At 40.9% G+C, this 22,108-nt stretch overlaps 2 protein-coding genes across 7 annotated transcripts in view; one reads left to right on the top strand and one right to left on the bottom strand.

Annotated features, from left to right (window-relative positions):
* PPIG (peptidylprolyl isomerase G) overlaps positions 1-7,473 on the bottom strand; it is a 32,564-nt gene extending 25,091 nt beyond the window's left edge. Inside the window, exon 1 of the mRNA XM_074910820.1 lies at positions 7,294-7,473. The gene's annotated coding sequence lies outside the window, so the exon portion shown is untranslated. The remainder of the gene's footprint in view (positions 1-7,293) is intronic.
* Positions 7,474-7,664: 191 nt separating this feature from the next.
* FASTKD1 (FAST kinase domains 1) overlaps positions 7,665-22,108 on the top strand; it is a 20,113-nt gene continuing 5,669 nt past the window's right edge. The window contains exons 1-11 of one of the 6 annotated variants that reach the window (XM_074910813.1): positions 7,665-7,752; positions 8,485-8,639; positions 9,384-9,546; positions 13,090-13,594; positions 13,956-14,024; positions 14,991-15,116; positions 16,280-16,675; positions 17,825-17,935; positions 19,068-19,199; positions 20,196-20,682; positions 21,402-21,516. In XM_074910813.1, the coding sequence (XP_074766914.1) occupies positions 13,260-13,594; positions 13,956-14,024; positions 14,991-15,116; positions 16,280-16,675; positions 17,825-17,935; positions 19,068-19,199; positions 20,196-20,682; positions 21,402-21,516 (1,771 nt within the window). In that variant the 5' untranslated portion in view covers positions 7,665-7,752; positions 8,485-8,639; positions 9,384-9,546; positions 13,090-13,259. Of the gene's footprint in view, positions 7,753-8,484; positions 8,640-9,383; positions 9,547-9,892; positions 10,338-13,089; positions 13,595-13,955; positions 14,025-14,990; positions 15,117-16,279; positions 16,676-17,824; positions 17,936-19,067; positions 19,200-20,195; positions 20,683-21,401; positions 21,517-22,108 lie in introns of those variants that run through there. The other 5 variants (XM_074910816.1, XM_074910818.1, XM_074910817.1 and 2 more) reach the window with 5 other exon arrangements.

The following is a 22,108-nucleotide window of genomic DNA, read 5'->3' as shown; positions in this document are numbered from 1 at the left end:
CTTAGGAATACATTTCCTTGATTCCTGTCACTGCAATTATCAGGAGCTGCTCTAATTAGGATCTAAACCATTCTATGTGAAAAAAACCCCAAATATGTAGTTCTTCCACAATTACTCCTAAGTGAAATTAATTTGGCTTTTTATAGTTTCTCTTCCCTTTATGTCACTGCTTTTGAGTCACCATCCCTGCCGGTATTTAAGAGATATGTAGACAAGGTGTTTGGGGACGTAGTTTAGTGGTAGACTTAGTAGTGGCAATGTCTTAATCCCATTTGCATATCCAGCCTTCCAACATCATGCACAATCATCATACTCTTTTCTGAAGCCCCATCTTCTCTGAATTACTTCAGAAAGAGAAAAAAAAAAAAGTGACGGCAAAAGGATCTGTAAGACTGGAGTACCTTTTCCAGAATTTCAAATATAATCCATAAATTTTCAGTTCTAATTATTTTTTATTTCCAGAAAACACTACTCAAATCTAGCTGACATACTGCATACATCTCTCCTAGAGTTTCGCTCATAGCTGTGCCACAGAACAGCCTTGAAAAATTCAATTGTCACCATCTGTCACTCTCAGCTTATGAACAAGCGACTACAAGAAATCAAGACAGCAGTGTAATCATGTTAGTCTATATTCTCTCTACTTGTGCTCAGTGTCACTCCTAACATTTTGCCAAGATTACACAGTGAAAATCACAAGAACAATGCAGGTCTGATTTAAATTAAACACCACTCGGTAGTTTATCATTCATGTGATTTTTAGCATGAGACAACTTTACAAACATTCAGAATCTCACTGGATATCCTCTTAGCTGTGTAACGAATACATTAATTCACACAAGCCAGATTCATCAAAAGCAGCAGCCTTGCCTGGGTCTGCTTGCTCCTCTCCCTGACGTACCATTTCTCTTCTATTAGTACAACAAATTTTGTAGCCACGCAAACAAATAGAGGAAACACCTGTAGCCGAGAACTTTGATGTTGCCGGGTTAGCAGAAGGCTGACCAGCTCACCACGCTGCTGCACAAACTCTGGGGCAGCACAAGGAAGGCGGCAGCGTGGGCAAGGGGAAGGAGCTGAGCCCGGTGAGAGGGGACAGACTGCCTTCAGAACCGAGACCGGCCAACAGACAGCATCAGCTCCCACTGTCAGCAGCACCACAGACTACACAGCTGCACGGAGGGACGAGGGGATTTTTTTTCCAAGGAAACCTCGCAGAATAAATGCTACAATAAATATTGTTTGGCGGTAGAACCGAGAGTTTTAACTGAACTGAGACATCTAAGGCCAATAGTACCACAACTGATCGATCGATTGTACCCAAACTTCAAACATTTAGCTGTAGGGCTTGAGTGAGGAGGGATTTAACTCCTGCCTTACAGGCAATTTGCTTGAGAAATGTAGAGGTTTGCCTTAACATTTATATACTGTATTTTTGTCAAAATAAATGCAAACTATCTTAGTATGTGGCACTTTATTTCAAACACTGATAATGACTAAAGCTAAACTGTAAAATAAATGTTAGTATACCTACATCAGCCAATTTTAAACTGGGTTTTGTAGAGAACAAGGTGGGAGAGAGAAGGAAGAATTCTACCAAAAATCCCTATTCTCACCAATTTTGCTCAATTTGTTGTTTTTCTACCTCTACATCGTCTCATGAACAGTGGAGCAAAATAAGTTTAGCCTTTGTTCTAAGTGTTACCTCCTATGTCCCCTGCAGTCTATCTAAATCCTCCAATAATATCCCCTAAGCACCAGCTGCATTTGGTTCTAAATTACAGTTATGTCAACTGGTCAGTATGAACACCCTGACTAGACAAACACCAGGCCAAGTGAATATACCTAACTCTCAAGATGATGTTGCCCAGTAAACCAGGCTAAAATATCAGTGACATTTATCTTACCTACCTAGAAGCCAAGTGAGAGTTTCCTCTCCAATATATTTAAGTATCCTTTGCACAGTTACTAGTTCAGACAATCTCCTGAAGTGTTACAGGGAAAACTATGAAGTTACAAATGATCCATAAACTATTAATTTGTAGTATTTAATACCAAACACAATCTTGTACATACTGATAATTTAACACTTGTCTATATTAAAAGCAAGTACATGAGGTATGAATGTTAAATACAGAACCAACAAAGAAAAACAATTTGAAAATACAAAAAAAAAAAAATCAGGAAATTATAAGTAAAGCTCAATAGTACTATACATCTGCTAACAACAGGGCTTATCTGACTTGTGTATTTATCTCTTCAAATTTATTTTCAATTAGAATGTGGATACTCTTAACCCACAATACTTGGCACTTGATGGAATTTTACTACTGAAGGGAGTATCACTTAAAGGTCAACCCAAAAAATGCCTACTACATACACACAAAAATGTGCTATGCAGAAGGGCAATCTTGAAAAGTCAGCTCATGTCTGACTTCTAAAACTCTGTAAGAAAGGACAATATAACAACCCCAAGTACTATCCTGAAACGTTCAAGCCATTCATCAGTCTCAACCACCTCCTGTTTGAGGCCTTTTATTAAGTCTAAGTAGAAACTATGTCAAAAAAAACGCCCAACCAACCAAAACACCACTTCAATAAATCTAAAAAGGAGGCCTGTTTGGTTTATTTCTGAAAGTGGGATTAATCTTATAACATATTTGTGTTTATTGACAAATACACCAAAAATACTTAAGTCTTGTCAGAACAGCTGCATCCATAACCAATGCATCACCATCTGTGTCCGTCAGGGTTCACATCCCTTCACACCTCCATCAGCCTCATTATTTTGTTCAAATATGTGCAGGATAAAGCTGGCCAATTCACGGCCAGGCTGCAGACAGCTGTTCTCCTTTGAAATGATCTGTGCCAATGGAAAAAGATAACCATCCCAAACTGTTCACAAACATCTCTCTGCCAGAGATTATCACTCATATGTGTTGATATGCTTAAAAATACATCTTGGGGAATTTTTTTCAAAATCACCTGTGCTAGCAAGAATCTGGTAATACTGTTTAATATAAACTATCTCCTTTTGATTGAGACGGGCTACAAAGCGCTCACAGATGCACACCAACTGAAGAATCAACGTGTCACGCATCTCACAAGAGCTGATGGGAAGCAGCAATACAGCAACATTTCCCAGTTTTATGAGGGGAAAAAAAACCCTTCATTTTTAACTATGCTGAATGGGTCATGGGACTACCTATTTGTTTCAGTCCCTGCATGGGACAGAACTGATTTGGAACAAACATGGATTCAGTAGGAAAAATATATATTGTGTCATATTCCTTCATTCTCTATCAACAGCAGCTCTCCTCTATTTTTAATTTCTCCCTGACCTTGCCTTTGTATTTGTTTCCTTGCATCAATTTACAATTATCTTCTGCACTGGTCTTCATTCAATGTCCAAATGACATGAAGTACATAAATTCACATTACTAGAACTTTGTTCCAGGACATCTACAAATGCAGGAAGACATTTATATTGCAAGGATAGCCACCTGCAATCTTCAGAAATATATTTTTAAGCAAAACTTTTGAGTCCAGAAAATGCAAATGCACAAAGTGAATCCTGAGCATGTATCACACTCACTAAGGCTGTTGTTCCAGCCACCTGAAGCCAATATAAATGTGAGTTGATACTAGAACAGAGGGCTCATACATCCACGTGTTTAGCTTTCATGCAGGTAACCACCTAGCTGCATAAAAACTAACCTTTGCTCCCCCCTCCAAGAAAAGATTTGGCAGCAGCACATATCAGCTTAAAGTGATGGCGGAGCCATAGACTGAAAATGTTAAATGCTCATTCCAGTATGGATTAAACTGGAAACGAATCTGTGATTATAAAATAGAAGACATGAAATTTTGTTCTTAGTTCCATTTCTGTGTCAGAGCTTCCACTTGTGTTAGGATGATACTGAAGGTGTGAACAACAAAATTCCAACCAGCCCAACCTTCAATCTCCATCATTTCCTCAGCATTTTCCCCAAACACCATCACCTTCTTCTCTGTGTTTTCCCATTTAAAAAAACCTCTTAATCAGCAACAGTGACAACTAAAAAAAATTTTTTTTTTTCATTTTACTAATCAGCAGCACAGGATTTTTGTTGCCAGCAGATTTAGGAATAAGGTACTACACGTGGAACACATTTCAGGTTTTGGATGCTGTCTCTGCAATCATGTGGACTTAACGCATCTCTAAGAAAAGAAAGCACCTGCGTTCTACACAGGTCAATGAAATTTATGCACGAAGACCTTCTACTCATCATCAGAAATGACATATTACAGGTTTTCAATGTGACTGCTCCTTCTAATGGTACATAGAGGGAAAAAGCTAACCACAAAGAAGACTTTCAACTTTTTTTCCACACAAAAAGTGACTGAGACCAGTTTCTATCAGGTCTCCTTCTCTAGAATAATGCTACAAGCCTTTTTTGGACTATCGATAAAGTATTTTCCTGCCCCCCCCTTAAAATAAAAAATCTCGAGATATCTGGCAATATCAACCACTGTCTTCCAGGGACATGAGGCAAGAGCCCTCTCTTAGGGAGATTTAAGAAAACACCATCCTCAGGCAGGTCCTGACTAAATATGCAGTAATACTAACACTACTACACTGCATAGTTCATTTACATCACTTTAAGCATTATTTTTTTCAATTATTAACATGAATTTAGTCTTCTTGTACTCAAGCATATAAGGAATGCACATCTAGTTATAACATCTCAGCTGAGAGAACATAACGTTCGTCTGACAAGATGGCAACATTCTCAAACTATTTAAACAGAAATATAGCTTCCTACTAGATCATGTCCTTTATTTTTCTAGGAAAGAGACACCTACAATGAAAAAAATGTTAAAATATCTAACCACGCTACTGTCAATAGCAAGTAAAAAAACTTTGTTGTCGTGTCAATCATAATTTCTTATTATCTAATTTATGCAGAAACTACTTTTTTTTTTTCTGTTAAGATTTGTGAAAAAATACTTTTCTCTCAGGTCTGTGCACAAGTGCCTTTGATGGCACTTGCCCAGATGGCTCTCCCAGAAGCAGTGGAGAAATGTGGCCATTTCGGTTCTACTATTTGTAACCAGAAAGTGGATTAGCATAGGTCTGAAACCATGCAATTATATTCTGAAACTTATAAAATGCTAAGAAAAGGCAAGTCCTAACATTGTATGAAAAGGAAAAAATCTTTTAAAGAGTCTAGTGTAATCTCCAAGCCATTTACCATTAGGATCTCCGAACTAAGTTTCAGAAGTGGTATCCCTTCCTACCCCTGTTGCTGAAGATGAGAATGCAACAGACCATGCAACCAGTTCTTAATGCTGACCTGTATTTGCCAACCACAACCAAAACCCACCTGTTCTACCATCTTTTATTCTCCTGTTCTCCCTTCTCTATTATTTTAGCTCTAGATCCCTTCCCTGCCCCCCACCTAAAACTCACTCCATTAGAAAATGGCCAGGTTTGCTCCCTGGCATTCAGTGACTCTGCTTCCAAATGGAAAATGGCTCCTAAATGCACATGACGTGGGGGCATGAACTGGTAGTGGAGGCACCATGCTGCAGCACGCTAAAATCCTCCACTGCAGTACATATTATTCACTCCCAGTTCCCTCATAATCCACAGATCTTCTGTGATCCTAAGGGGGAGGCAGGGAATCTTCTTTTGATAACAGCTTGGATGACTACTTAGCTAACTTAAAAAAGTTTCTATTTCACAGAAAAGGACCGGAAAAATGGGAAGTCTTATTAAGACATACAGTCCCAAAGGGTGCTCTCAAACAATTATTGATGTTGGTATCCTACGTTATGTTCCCCTTCAGATCTACTTCATATACAGGAAACTATGCTTTTTCTAAAATCTTTATAAGTAATTTTTAAAACGTGGTAAATCAAGCTCTGAGAGTTTAGATAAACTAATGCTTCATAAATCATGTTATTCCCACATTTTTATCCCATTTTTATCATGGTAGCAACTATGAATTTGAGTCATGCTGGACCCTAATGCATTAGTGAATGGGAGTAGTGAACCAAAATGGGGGAGAAAAGATAAAGAAAAAAAGCCCCACCAAAACTAAAAACATTTATCCCTGTCTGAAGAACAGCCTCTTCTGCATGCACTATAGAACAAAACCATGAAAAACAAAATTTTCTCTCAGAAGAAAGCATACACATTAGAAAACGGATTTTATGTTCTTTTTGAAACAGGTCTCTGATGATTACTAAAAAATAATTAACCTAACCAATCAACTATTAGGCTACTACCAGCAAAAGTGGCGTATTTATCATCATTATAGAAGGCACTTTTCTAATTGTAACTTAGTTGTACAGCAACGTTTAGCACTACAATAGATTATTTTGTCCCCAGCTTCAATAAACTATTTCTTTTTCTCCTAAGCCTCTCTCCTTCAAAGCCTCAACGACTCCGAGTACGATCACATATACACAGGAGTTTGGTCGTGGCTGCAAACAAAATGAGCCTGAAACTCATCTCTCGTAAAAATCTCTGAGGTGCCTTAGGAAATCCTTACAAGAGAGGCGCTGAGGACCCTCCTGCCAGCCATGGAAGCTCCTGTAGGCTCCACTACCCTAGAAGAGGCCTGCAGAGGGGAGGAGAACATGTGGCACGCAGACAGCCCGGTTACTTCGCCTTCTAGGGGAGGAGGAAGGACTCATTCAAACTCCCGAGCAGGCACCGAGCAGCACCCGAGCGGCCGACCCGGGCGCTGGCGGCGGGCAGGCAGACCCGCGGATCGTGCGGCTGCGGAGAGGCGATACCCGCCCTCCCGGACCCCACCACCTGGCCCAATTTTCGCCAGGCCCCGTCCGCCGCCTCACCCACCCCTCCTGCTCCCGCCCGCCTTCGGGCCCCGCTCGCAGCCTCGCACACCCCCCGTTCCTCTCGGGGGTGACCCTCACCTGGGACGCCCCCGGCGCCCCCTCAGGGAAGCGCCGGCCGCCCCGGCCGCGGCCCGCCCGCCCCCCGCACATGGGCCACCGGGCCTTGCGAGGGGGCGTGTGTGCGCGGGGAGCCGGCGCGGGCGGCCGCCGCCGCCCCACGCCCGCCCCGGAGCGGCGGCCAGGCCGGGCCGGGGCAGTCCCCTCGGCGGGCCGGGGAGGGGCCGGGGCTCCCACCCCCGTCCGTGACCGAGGTTCAGGCCCCGCGACCTCCACCCGCCCCGAGCCCTCGGCTCCCCACGCCGTGGCCTGGGCCGCGGCCCTCGCTCGGCCGCATGGCGACCGCGCCGGACCCCGGCGGCGCCCGGCAGCGGCGCCGGCACTCACCCCGCTCGCGGCCCGCGTCGCCCCGCGCTCCTCAGCGCCTCGCCGCCATGTTAGAGCTGGTGCGGCACAGACTGCGTCAGTGGAAGGGAAGGGCGGGAGGGGGCGACCCCGGGGGCGGCGCGGCGGGGGGCGGGGAGGGGGGCCGCGGAGACTGGAGAAGCGGCACCCCGGCCCGGGAAGGGTGGCGGGGCTCGCCGGCTGCGGTACAGCCCTGCCCAGCGGCGGGGGCCGCTCGGAAGGAGCCCAGGCGGTTGGGGGAAGGGGGGGCGCCCGCCTCCTCCAGCTCGTCAGAGGCGCTCCGCCCCCTCCCGCCGCCCGGCCTGCCGGGGCGGCTGCAGCCGCCTCGGCCCCGCCGCCGGCGCCGGCCCCCTCGCCCCGCCGCCTGAGGGGAGCTGGGCGCTGCGCGGGAAGGCGCCGGTGGTGCTGGAGCGGCCGGAGGCCTCCGCCTTGCGTCTGCAGGTACAACGAGGGCTTTCCAACCAGACGTGTCCGGGGCTTGTGCCCGCCTTCCCTGCCGCGGGACGCGGGTGGGTGGCTCAGCGAAGAGCCCGGAAAACTGCCAAGGGATTGGTAAATGAGATGTCCGAAACCGTACTGGAAGGGCTTCGGGTTACTCCAGCAGTACCTGGCACACGTCGTTCAGGGTCGTGAAGAGCTAGAATGGGAGATTAGAACAACTGTATGAAAAAAAAGGTTCCTGGTAATCCTATCCCATGTATCTGTATTGCCATTCAAAGTTAATTGCAGTTTATCTTAAAAATAGGGGCATGAAAGTTTATGATAACGCATAAAGCTGTGAGCACCTTCAAAAACGAAGCCTTACACAGAAGTATGTACCTCCTTTGAAGGGTTTGAATTCAGACCAGTGGGTATAGGGGTTAGTAGTCGCAACAGGAGGTAATGGAAGTCCTGGACTGGCTTTGAGAAGTCTGTTGAAAGCAGGAAAACAAATTTTCTCCTTATCAATTTCTGGAAAAAAAAAATAAAACACCTTACCCCTGTGAGTTCTGAAATCCCGGTGAAGCTGGTGACTGGACTTCAGTAAATCAACACTGGCTTCAGTACAGCATGCTTTGATAAATCTTACTTTCTTCCTCTATGTGTCTAACTTAAAATTTAAGGTAATTTTATCTAGCATTTTTAAATAGTTTTAGGCATTATTAATTGATTACATCCAATTGTACTTGACAGGTCAAAAGCAAAGAGTTCAGCATCTTGTTGATGAAAAACCATATGATTTGCAGAAGTTCCCTTCGTATGAACATGGAATAGTTCTCTAAAGCGGGAGATCAGGTGCCTTGGAGTTCTTGTGTGAGTTTGCACAAGGCCTGAGATTTTTGAAAGACGTAAGTGCCACCCTTGGACATCACCTGACAGGGTTTGGATCTGACTTTGTTCCTAGCATGCCTGTGTAGACCATAATAACTATGGCCATCTGGATTTGCTAGCAAAAGGCTACAGGAGCTGTTCCAGTTGCCAATTTTAGTTAGAAAAATTGTTACAAGTCCAGTTAAAAAATTTATGTGCTGTTTTTCTAAAACACTACAGACCTACAATTAATAAAATAGGGGCTATTTTATTAGAGTTCCATATTCACAAGCGTCCAATATATGATGTACGTATAGTCAACAACAAATAAAAAGTAAAAAACCCCAAACCTTTGATAGCTGCAAAACAGCTAGTCAAAATTGGTTGTGGTAATAGTCCTGGTTGTGATTTTAGACAGAATTTCAGAACAATCTGAGATGGTTACTGTTCTAGCTAAATGTCTTTGTTATTATCAATGGTGGTGAGAAAAGGTCCAGAAAGATGACCTGGAACTATATGTATACAACATAAGCAATATACATGTTGCGACATATGTTAGATTTGTGTTCTATAACTCATACATTTTTACCTTTTTTATTTTTTTGCAAAACAACAAAAAAAGCGCGCTAACTTCACCCTTCCTGAACTTTGTGATTTTTCTGGGCAGGGAAGACTTTTTTTTCCCCTTCAGAATGTGTTATATAAATGTTGGTTTTATTAATATGACTTCAACAATCTGGATGACCTTGGAACTTTTAAAATATTTTTATTTCCTTTGGAAGGTCTAACTGGCTGGACTTTCGCCTTCCTTCCTCACATCTCAGCTCATGGGAAATGCTACGTCTTGGGGCTGAGGCACATGGAGGACCGAGGCTAAACCTCGCGCTTGTTTTGAGTGAGCATTATCCACCTGCGGCTTGAGTGCAGGAAGGGTCTTACAGGAAAGTAAGTGAAGGGCTTCTCGAGTTGCGTTCTGCAGGCGCAGGGAGCTCTCAGAAGTTGAGCAGACGACACCGAGTCCTTTGTTTTCTTACTTAACCTGGCTGGGGGCTGCACTTGGCCGTCTCAATAGCCCTGGCTGGCAGACACCCCGCGCCTCGCCGGTGCTCCGCCGGGGCCGCAGCTTTGGGATGGCGGCGGCTAGGCTGCGCCCGCCGCCGTCTCTCCGCGGGCGTGAGGAGAGGGCGGGCCGGGCCACGGCCGGGGCAGCGCCGCCCCCCCGCTGTACTGCGGCGGCGGCTGCCGGCACGGGCGGGCTGGGGCCGCGGCCCAGGACCGCTCCCGCGGCAGGACGAGGCGGTTCCTCCTGCCGAGCATGGCAGTGCCCTCTTCCTCGCGGAGCGTTCGCGCTTCAGGCAGCCGCCGTTAGTTAGGCCAGACGGGGCCGAGGGAGCGCCGGGCGGTGGCGGGAAACGAGCCTAAGGCTGCGCTTTTGCCCCCGCGTGTGGCTGGGGGCAGCGGAGCCCCGGCCGCCGCCGCTCTGCGGCCTGTGTGGCGGCTCGGCCCCTTCTCCCGCTCCTGCTGCGCGTCCTTCTGGGTCGGCGTGTCTCCGCGGGGAAGGAGGCGGCGGTCGCAGGCGGAGCAGGCGGGTTTCCCGTGGGTGGGCCCGCAGCAGCGCGGCGCGGAGGCAGCCCCGGCGCTGCGGCGCAAGGCAAGGGCGGGACAGGAGAGGACTGGAGGTAGGCCGCTGCTGGAAGCCCCGTGACAGAGATGTTGTGCTGCCCACGGAAACTGAGGTGACTCTGGCAGACGGGGGAAAACCGCGCTATACCGCACCTTAACACTGTGTTATGTAAAATCGTTAATACCGTGTTTGCTTGGGGAGTGACGGGTGTCCACATTTTCTCCTTTGTGGAAGACTTCCTGGCTCACTTGGGGTTTGTAATACAGCCTTGAAAATGCTTATTGTGCCTCAACTGATAGGAAATTATTTTAAAGATTTTTTTATCCTTTTAGTGTGTATTTTGCATGCTAAGCAGAACGCTTTAGAAATAGTTCTTTAAGTAGATACAAATTACCTATTTTTAATCTATGTAAGTTTCAAAACATCAGTTTCCTATTGATTTCATAAGATATTATAATTAATTACAGTTTAAAATTGCATACAAGTTTGTGGTAAATCATTGGTATCTGCTAAATACCTTCCAGAAAGAGAAATACTTGGAAACTTCCAGCAGACTGTTGTAGATAGAGATCCTGGTTCCCGGTCATTAGGACAGGGGGCAGCAAGGTCCACTGCAGTATGAGAGGGAAAGGATGTGATACCCAGGCTCACAAGGAAATTATTTGAGTCTGAAGTTTTTATGTTCTCTTCAGGTATCTACTTCATCCCGTCTTCTGGCATCTTAGCATGCCAGTGCTATGGGGAATAAGTGTGAATTGATACTGTAATTATTTTTTCCATCAGATAGACATATGAAAATAGAGGAACAGTAAGCAAGACAAAAATAAACTAATAAAATGCCTTTGCTTAATATTCTGTAGTACAGCACATGAAATCTTAAAACCAAGTTTAAATATATCAGTCTTCTCTTAAAGGTATTTGTCTGATGCTGTCTTAGTTCTCTAAAACAGGATTAAGAAAAAAAAGCTGTTTGTTTGCAGCTAGGACTCCAGACATGGGCATACAAAAAGGTTAAATATTTGTGCTGGCTTTCAAGCTCTACTTTACTATCACATCATTAGAGAGGAAATGCTTTTTTTTTTTCCTCTTTAGGTAGTTTGTGTAGTTAAATAATTCTGGTAACTTTGTGTTGCAGCTTCTGCTTAGAAGCTGGTGGTGGAACAGTCAAACACTTACGCTTTTGATTATTGTCACTGTATCTGATTTGCTCCATCTACATGCATCTACATGGCAAAAGGGAACAGAAAAAGTATTTTTAATTAACTGGAAAATCTGTGGGTAAAAAAATTGTGAAATGGTCTGGTAAATGTAGTTAATTTAGTACCTGAGACTTTGTGGAATATTACTACATTGTCATTTAACAGTGACTTGACCAACCTTTGATCTGTATTTTAGCTTGTTTAATACACATTATACAATTTTGTAAGAAGTCCCAGATACTTCTAAAAGTGTGTGGCTGCATACTAAGGGAAAAGCCAGAAATACTTTTTATGGAGATTACATGAAATAAATACTGTCACACAACTTTTCTCAGTGATACAATGGAATAAATTCTTTGTAGAGACAACTACCGTATGGAAGAAGCAATAAAAGCAATCTCTGAAAAGGGACTACAAAGCAACTCATTATTATAAAAGATACTTAATATCTGGAAAAATTGTCCTCCTATTTTTGGATACTTTCATTTTGCATAAGGAAGAAAACATTTCATATTATAACATCATAAATTAAAATTACTTCATTTTAGCTTTCCTTGTATCTGCCCCGGTGTCAGCAACAGCAGTGTAGTACAATATGTCATATAATTTCTTATTCTCTGAAGCTGATTGGGCAGACATCAAAAGAAATCCAGCTATCATAGAATGATTTCAGTACTTTACATAGACTGCTCAAATACGTTTTTTTCTTTCTTAGTAGACCTAGTGTCTGCTGCTGCCATCACCTTGATAATGTTACACTGATGGTATCATGCCTACAGCTGAAGAGCATTCAAGTTTTTTGACAGTATAGCATGTTGATAATTTTAGTTGTTAATGATTATATCTCCTAAAGCAAGACTTCTAGACTTTCCCATGATCTCTGAGTTAAGGGAGTTTGATACGTCTTTTTTGGTGTACCATGACATTTACCACCAGTGGTCTGTGTTCCACAGCTTGGAACCAATTTTGTAGGTTGTAAAATAAATACATAGTTGTTAGCACTGTGTACAAATTGGGGGATATGTTAAGAAAACAAATTAATTCTTAGCAAATTTCAGTAGATAGGGCTGTAGCTTCCACTATAATTTGGGAAATTAGGTTGCCTTTCTTTTGTTCAGTGGGTGATTTCAGCTGATGCGTTGTGACCGGTTGATGTCCTGTATTACAAAGGTGGTCAGCCTTCCTGACTAGAAGCCATATACCAAAGTTTTCATGCATTTGCAAGATGCAGACCACATACTAAAGAGAGGAGAGCTGAAAGAAAACTCTGGGAGACGCTTATAGACAGTATACACTAGATACCACTGTGGGATGGGTGTACATACAGAGCTGGAGGAGTCCAGTGATGCCAGCTCAGTCTTGCTGTCTCACTTCCTTTTACCACCAATAGTTGTACTGCAGAGCTCAGCTTTGCCTTCTCAGTAGTGGCATGATAGCACATCTGCCTTTTAAAGGCAGTCTTCTAAATCTGAAAACTGACCAAGTGGACTAACTTTTCTTAGTGCTTGTGGGCATGTCAATGTTCATTGTTGGGAGCTTCTCTGAGAATAATCCAGGTTGTAAGATCTTCTTAAGCTTACCTTATTCAGAACATTAAAAAGTACAGATGTTGATTTGTAGCTAGAGTTATGACCGTACCTAAACACTAATTCTGTCTCATTACAGGTGCCTCAGAATTGAATTCTTCTTAATACAGTGACCATACAGGATGAAAGAAAAATGATCTTCTATTTTTCATTTACCTGAGTTTGTTCTTTGTAACAACATGCTTTACTGTGAAAAGTGAAAGAGAAGACTTTCTGGACATTTCAAAGATAGCTGGTAGACATAGCAAAATGCTTTGTTTGAGGCGGGTTTGCTTGTTTATGCTGAGCCATTACCAAGCTCGGACTCTGAGTAGTGATCTGCTTTTGAGCCAGATAAATAGCTGCACCCACGAAGATGAAGTGTTCAGCCTTGTTGGAAGGAACAAGGCCAGGCTTTCTGAAAAACATGTGGGAATTGCATTGAACCTGCTGTGGGAATTGCAAAAGAAGAGACCTCTTCTCTTAAGAACTAGTGACTATGTAAGAAATCACTCCCAGTTTCTTACCCTTTGCATTTTAGCAGAAAAAACAGTGGAACACATGGAAGATGAGGCCATAGTGGACATCCTATATAGTATTCTGAGGTAAGCAGGATTCTGTTGAATTCCACATCTATACGTTTTTGTATTTGGTAATAAAAAGAGATGGAATTTTTCCTACAAAGCCATCCTATAAGGAGATTGGGAGACTGCTCTGTTCCACCTTCTGTATTCTGACTGTGTGACACAGACAACGTCCTGTGACTCAGTTTTTGAGATGCAGGCAGAATCTATTTTGCTCTCCCAGTAAACTGAGTTACAGTTATTAATACACAAATGTTTATAATCAGTTTGAATGGAAGGAGCAATGGAAAAGCAAAACATTATGATAAATAGTGAAAGGACGTGTCTTATTTCTTTATAACTTTTGAAGCAAACTTCAAACTATTATTTGTTTCTTCTGAAGACTCAATGTTGAAGACCACGATTCTCTAGCAGAAGTGCTTGTTACAGAAGCATGGAAGAGATTAGAAAGGCAAGTACTGTTCTACTATGCTTTGTGAAAAGTACAAGTTGCAAGCATGATTTGCTTCATGTGAGGCTACACTGAGCTCTCAAAGAGTATTTACAAGATGTTTTAAACACTAAGTATTTTAAATGTCAGTTGTATTTTTGAAAGTTTTGGAAATGCACATGTGGTGGCCTTGAGTATTGATGGACTTTAGTACACAAATGCTTCAGAGATTCAAATACTGAACGACAGGGACCAACACAAGATTTTGAAATTTGTTGTCCATGTATATTTATGTGTTTGAAGTAAATTGCAGGTTTAATATTTTACGGTTTTATCTTGGTGCTTGCTGTCCAACTCGTAAATGGTTGTTAGAACCCTGCTCATCTCAATTTTAGTAAAGACCTTTTGTATTAAAAGATCAACATTTTTCCTTTTTGCGGTTTGTTGTGGTTATTGTTTTTTGGGTTGTTTGGACTTTTTTTTTTGTTTGTTTTGGATATTGCAGTTGTCATTCTTTAATCTCAGATTAATGGCAGAAGCTAGTGTCGGTCTTGGCACCAGCATCACAGAATTGCCTCTCCCAGTTTAACACCTGGGGCATCTTGACAAATAAGTAAATTCAGTGTAGCTTGAATAAATGACATTCAGGTAATAAATAGCTTGCATTCATTTTGGCTATTTCACATCATTGCTTGAGAACATGATCTTTCTAGATTTCTTACACTGATTTGATTAAATGAAGAACTGATTTTTGTAGAGCTCCATATGCACAATATGCTTTAATATGAAATACCTAGGTGTTTTGACTAAGTCCAAGGTATCACTATAGATGACCAAATAAAAAATGCTTAGATATTTTGTTCCCTTGTTTTGTAATTTGAATATAACCTTGTCTTTTATATAATTGTTGAAGTAGATTTTTTTTTCTTTAGTTATTCACTAGAAATAAAAGGTGAGTACTCTTGTCTTTCTTTGATGTCTTGACAGGCTTAGTTGGCCAGCTCTGTCTAAATTTGCACTGTGTTTATACAAGCAACACAGACGTTTCAGTCCCGTAATTGGCAAAGTAGCTCAGATTGTGGACATGAAACTGGATTCCATACAGGATATAAGGTAAGTGTCAGAAAGAATTTGAGTAGCAGGAGAAGCAATATGTCACAATTACTGGCCTGCCTTTGCTGAACTTTTTTCTCAACTGAAGGTGGCTTTTCCTCAGTTTGGGGTTTGTGGGAAAGATGTGATTTGTATTTGTGCACTGATTTTTCATGGACAGGTTTGCTTAGGGGAATGCATTTTCCCAATGATTTTGCAAATAATTTATTTATAACCAATTTAAACAATTAAAACTAATGTTCTACTTACAGTGGAAAAATGGCAAGTATTGCTTTATCCTGATTCTAAATTTTGCATGGACTTTTTTGAGAATTTAGAGGCTATTGACTCATCAGAAGGTTTTTTTTCTTCCTTGACATTGATAGTGTCTCTACTATGACATGGATTTAGTTTCCTATTGTGAATAGCAATAAGGAGTCTTAAAACAATGTTATTTTTATTTAAGAGGTGGGGGTTTTTTTGGTCAGTTCTTTTGCTAGCATGTCATGCTAGCATATTAATGCATTACCCTAATATTAAAATTACTTAAAACCTGGCCTTAGTCAAAGAAGTCCAAGCTTCTTTTTCTTTCCTCTGTTTCCCCTGGGCCATTATAGCAAAGGCTGCTCTTCCTTTTTTCTGCGTTATACTGCACCAGCAGTCCCAACACTTATTTTTGTGGATGTGAGGAGCCTGCTTATGAAACTCATTGAATGGAACTGCATTTCTTTATAGAAATGACTCTCCCTGTGGTCATAAGTTTTATTCCCCAAGGAAGGGATTCTTTCTTTAGGAGTGACAATGACTCTTCTCCCCATCTGTCACTTGAGAATTTTTTGAGTTTCTTTAGCTTCCACAGAACATAAAAGATCTTTTTGCAAATTTGAATCAGGCAAGTCAGGGTCTTGCCTTAGGCAAATGCTCTCATCACATACAACTTTGTAAGGGATGGTTGCAAAATCCCAGTCGTTTCAGAAATTCACTGAAAGCAGAATTTTGACTTTAGTAGGAGAAATGGGTTTTGCTCAGCTGTTTTCTCTGCTCTAGATTTAAAATTCCTTTTTATGCAGAAGCCAGCAACACCCTGACTAATGTTCCCTTCTTTGCGTAGTTTATTTAAGAAATCTAAAATTTATGACTTACCATGTTCAATGTGTAAGTGTAAAATCTTTTTAATTTTTTAGGATCTTGTCGGTTTTGATGATCAGCATATGTGATGTTATCTCACAGAGTTTTCGAGATCGATTGCTACAGAAGGCTGGACAGCTCTTGGAAGAAAAGGGAGTCCACTTCAGCTATGCCAAAAGAATACTACAATTTCTTCAAAATGTTAAACTGCGATATCATCCATTGCTAGAAAGGTGCAACAAGATTTTCCTTAAAAATACCTCCCGTCTTGATGTACACAGTATTAGTCATATTTTTGGACTCTATGAGCAGCTGGGTTTTGACAGTGCTGAATTCCGCTTGGTTGCTAAACAGCTGCTGTCTGAAGCTATAGATGATTATGATGATCCTGAAACCTTTGCAAAATTATTTTTTACTCTTGCACCTCTTGCAGGATCCACAGTAAGAGAAAGGTAAGTTTGTTAACAAATTTGTCTTATTTATGATATATACGTAGTCTTGCACAGAAATTAAAAATGTACCGTGTTTTGGAGGAATTTGTGAGCCTATCTGTGAGCTGAGCATTAGGATTCCTAGTTGTAATTTTGTAGCAACGTATTATTTCACTCTGGAAATAGTCATTCATAGCAGATTGCCTTGAAACAGTTGCATAGAAAGCTGGATCCAGTAATCAAGGGGTATGTGAATGCTGTTAAACGAGACCAACATTCAGATCTGTCTCTTAGACTACGGTCTTCCTTTCACAGTGGATGGTAGTAAAAAACTTTTCTCTTTCCGCTGAGAAATGTATGCAGTGGTGTGTGTTGCTTTTTCCTTTTTAAGACTGGCAGTAGCTGAAACAGACTGAGTCTTGCCCTATCCCAGTTTGCTGTACATCCTATTCTGTATGAAAGGTCATCAGCAAGGAACACTTCAGCATTTATTTAGCAATTGGAGCATAGTATTGTGTGGCAGATTTTTCTCTGCTTGTTTTTCTTGTGCTACAAAATCCTATTTGGAGGTGGTATTAGTCATGGGTCTCTCAAAGTCTGCAGTTTTAGGCACAATTTGCTGTATTAATTACAATTAGTCATATTTTCAGACTTTTCTTCATGAACATTTGCCTTTATTTGGAGATACGAATATACTGCAAGCCTGTTGGTTTTGCCATAGCTGACTTAGTTCCAAAAGCTTTTCCTAGATTTTTTTCTAAATTTATTTGATTTTCAGTGACAATCATTTGATGTAGAAAAAGTCATTGGCTTTATTTGCCACAGAACCTATTCAACTCATGTTTGATTTTGTTATCTGTGAATTGTTTAGGGTCTTAGAGTTCCTTCCCTATTTCTTGTCAACTTTGAGAATTGTTGGACTCGCTGTTTTCTAGCATCAGAACAATATGTACTGATCTGACACACATCTCTATCTGTGCTGTACAGATCAACTGTTTAGAAGAAGGGTCCACAGAACAAAGGTGTCTAGTTTGGGGGAATTTGTTTTCCTGTATTTCCTGAAGTAGTCTATTGGTTCTTTCCCTCCTAGACAAATAAAATGGCTTCAGTCCTTGCTGGAGACTTTCACTGCTTTTCTCTGGAAAACAGATATTTTCTTTTCCTGTTTAGATTGCTAGTAACTGCAGTGCGCATGGCAGAAGAATTTAGCTGTCACCAAGTATTGGTAATACTGAAGACGATGCAGAAAATGAAATGCAGAGATTCTCATCTACTCAAAAAGTAATTTTTTTGATACTACTAAGAGGTTGTATTCTCTGGGTAAACTATTTCCATTTAGTATGGAAAACTATATAATACCTAGTATGTTGGGAGTGGAGAGCATGTCACTTGCAGACAAATGCATATAAACTGTATATAATTGGCTATTACATGGTTTAGAATATCACAGCTTGACCCAGAAATAATTGAGGCAGTTTAGGAATTTCATAGGAGGACATTTCAACCCTACCATGTTAATGTAATATAATTTTTGCTTATTTAAAAATATGTGATCCTATTTGAGTAAAATTAGCCTCTCACAATTACTGTAAGCTGGTGAGACAATTGAGCATATAGTAAATTGATGTGTCCTATCTAGGTGATCCTGTTACTGATGTGCATTGTTTCTTCAAAAGTCATTGTGCCCTACTTTGAGCTATTAAGTCTAGCATCTTTAAGAACCTGGGCCAGATTTTCTGCAGTTGCGCACTGAACATTGTTTATAGGGAGAGGTAATATATTTCACACAAAGAATGGAAAAGCAGGTGAGGTTTTGGGCACAGAAGTTGTATTATCGGATATGTCACAGATGCAACAGTTAAATGCAAATTGAGAGCAATAACTGGATTGAATGTAGTTGTACAAAGCAAATAGATCCTTGGGAGAAAAAGGACAAGTAGTACTGTGGAGCAGAGTGGTTTTAAAGGGAAGATGAGGTGAATTCATGCTGCTTCTCCCTGAATCTCACTAAAGGTCTTAAGGTATTCTTTTTCCCTGCAAACCTAGTCACCTCTTGCAGCTTTAGACCAACATAGCTGTAGCAACCACTATCATGTGAGTGAGTACAGTGGTGCTGAAGCTGGTGATGCTGTTCTAGTTTATCCCATTCTTGGTCCACTCTGACCATTATTAGAGTGAAATAGCCATTTTGCTGTGAGGAGGGCTTTAAGTTTGCAGCTCACTATGTAGAGAGAGGCTGCTATGTCTCAGTGGAACACTGTCAAAACTGGGGTGAGGAGGAGAACGGGTGTATGTAACCCTCCACCTAGGTAGTGTGCACTACAGGACACCCCTTCTTCATGTGGGATTTTGGGTTTTGTATTATCTTCTGTATTAGCATAATACCATGTCATCTTTTTCTCTTTGCATTCAGAATGACTTCTGTTCTGCACAAACACTTGGATAGCTATCATGTATTACAGTTGGTAAAGTTAACACAGTACTTGGTGGTGTTGCGTTGTCACAATCTGGAGCTGTTTGCCAAACTAAAAATGTTGCTATTTGGGTAAGTGTGTATTCTTGGAAATGTAGCTATTTAAGTATTAAACAGTTGTCTGCTTAATATTTTTAATAACAAGATAAGATGTTCAGTTGGTTTCGTTCCATAAAATACAAAGAAGTAGCAAACTGTTAAAAGTTTTTGATTCTATTAAACACGTAAATCAGAGGATAGGAAGTGGATATTGTCTTGATTATAGACCCATTAGTGTCTGCTAATAGATACCTTTTAAAAAGAGATACCTTTTTATTTTGCCCCTTGGCCTCTGCAATATAATGACACTGAACAGGAAATTTTGAGTGGTACTTTATAGGAGGGGCAGGTATGAATGTTGTCTCTGATGTTTGAAGAAACAAGTAATGAAAAATATATGTTAAGAATGCCATGGTTGGGAAGAGTAAAAGTGTGAAGCAGAAGTACTGTTCTTTTGATGAACTGTCTAGTTAGTTCTCAGGGTTGTACAGTTGCAACACAGAAGAGGAAGCTATTTCTGGAATTGTGGGAGAAGGGATCTGCCACTGTTGCTTCCATTGCTCAGCCTCTATAGGAGTGCAGTGCCCTGGCTGTATGTGTTTTTTGTGGATGATGCCTTCATGTTCCTCAGGCACCTCAGAACCTGGTGCTCCCCAGGACAGGAATCACAGAAATTGCCCAGGTCCAGAAACCTGCAGACTCCCTCCATTAACAAAGGTGGACCTTCTGCCCCTTAGTAAGGACTCCTGTGTTGACCAGTAACACTTGAAGCCTCACCAGCTGACTGAGATGCTCCCTTGTCTTCTTCCCTTTTTCAGTTTTGAATAAATTATAAGGAAGAAGTTAATCTCAATGAAAAGGTAGTCACTAACTGTGAATTTCTACTGTGTCATTAATATTCTACTTACTTTATATTTGGTGCGCAGCTTTTGAAGTTTAAAATATTTTTTCATGCATGTAATTAATTTGTTTTTTTAAACATTTTCACTTTGTTAATACTGATGGTTTGTTTTTATTGCTTTCTCCCAGTTTTTTAAAATCTAGTGTTGTACCTGCTGATACTGCTGCAATAATTCATGTTCTGGCTATGCTTCCTCCCTTTCAAGTGGAGGAAATCATCATAAACAAAGCAGCAGCAGTTCTGCCTCAATGCAGGCTCCATCATTTGAATTGCATTGCTACAGCTCTTGTCAAATGGAATCATTGTGACCAGTTGCACTGGCAAAACAGTTCAGAGCTATGTGTACAGCTTCTGCAAAAACTAAATGACTGTGGATTTCAGAGGCTTCAGAAAGCCAACAGCTTAAATCTTCTGTTGGAAGAACTTACACATGTGAATGGAGAGTGGTTTGAAGAAGTCATGAATGAGGAAGCTATGGCCATGTGTCAACGCTTGATAGACCAAATAACGTGGGCAAACGTAATACAGCTGTCTTCTTTTCTCATGAAAACAAACTACTGTTGTCCTTCATTACTTGACAGAATAGCTTCGGTGACTGTTGAAAATATAGACAAGGTATTACTGTTTTTCTTTCTATCTGCTGTGCAAGTTACTCAATAAGAAAGTAGTTAATGTGTTTCAGAGCACAATCCACAACAGTGTTCCTAAGACTTTTCTTCAGTATACCTGATTTGGAGCTCATCTTTTTCTGTGTTCACTCAAAGCTGTTTTGCACTTACTTGTCTTTAATTTTCCTTTCTTTTTTTATTGTTCAGTCACTGTTAAGTCAACCATAATCCTTTTCATTCAGCTTTAAATTTGCCAATCTTAAATAATTTTTTTAAACTTCTTTGCAAATAATCACATCGCACAGTGTATATTTTTACATTACTCATTCTTGTGGAGATTTCCTCAGTAGCCTGTCTTTTTTGTCAAAATTACTGCGTTTTCTTGCTATCTTTTTTTTTCTCCTTCTCAACCTGGTATTTATATAGATCTTTGATTTTATTCTAGGACAGTTTAGTTTCTTTAAGAGCATTTAATGGGAAACCTTTATAAAAGCTTCTTTAAGTATACGGAAACACTTGGATCTACATGAAACAGATTTTAAGTTTTAGACATAGCTGCAATTCTAATGATTTCTGCATTTTAATTTTTTAATATTTTTCTTCAGGAAAATTGAGAAAATAGCTCATTAAGCGTCCCAATTCTGAATGAATTATAAAACCCTTTTTGATTATAAAGCAGTATTAGGATATTTTGCCATGACTTAATTTAGGATGTCTTTTTTCCAGATTCACCCCTTTGAAATCTATTTTATTCTCTTCCTTTTCTCTGCTCTGAATTACAACCCTCCTGCCACTGAAGAGTTCTTTGAGAGTTGTATCCAACATCTTACTTCTAACTTGAGTAAGTGCATTTGACAAAGATATTCTGACACCAAATAAATTAGTATCATTGGAAGATATTTGTACTAAATAAAAATGGGAATAGAATGGCTTTTTTATTTTTAAGCAAAGAAAAAAGTGTGTCTGTATGTTACCACTAATACTCTGCCTACCGGGGTTAAAACAAAACGAAGATTCAGTGTATGTTTCTGTTGGGTTTTCTAGATTCATTTCACCCTTTAAAAATTACTGTTGATAAGGGACTAGCAGGGGATCTTGAGCATAATAAAAAGCAAGGGAAAATTCAGATTAATTTGCTGTGTTGTTACTGAATAGAGTTGTTGCGGTGTTCCCCAAGGGATCATCATTTGGGGACAAGATACATTTTTTGATTTTCATTACAAAGAAATGGCCGAGTTGTGGAGGAAATGTGTAGAGACAGTTTTATTTGACTGATGATACAGACTGACAGAACTATGAAAATTTGCTTTCTACTGAGATATTGTGGAGTTACCTTTTTTAAGACTAAGTAGTTTCCTCCTGCAAAGACCTGGCAAGAGTTACCTTACGCCTTGGTGCAGTTAGCAGAGGTAGTCCTTAATCTGCCTTTGTGT

This window comes from Athene noctua, chromosome 7 (genome assembly GCF_965140245.1).
Source record: "Athene noctua chromosome 7, bAthNoc1.hap1.1, whole genome shotgun sequence".
Classification (NCBI taxonomy): domain Eukaryota; kingdom Metazoa; phylum Chordata; class Aves; order Strigiformes; family Strigidae; genus Athene; species Athene noctua.
The sequence above is the reverse complement of the archived record's forward strand: the minus strand, read 5'-3'. Positions and strand labels throughout refer to the sequence as shown.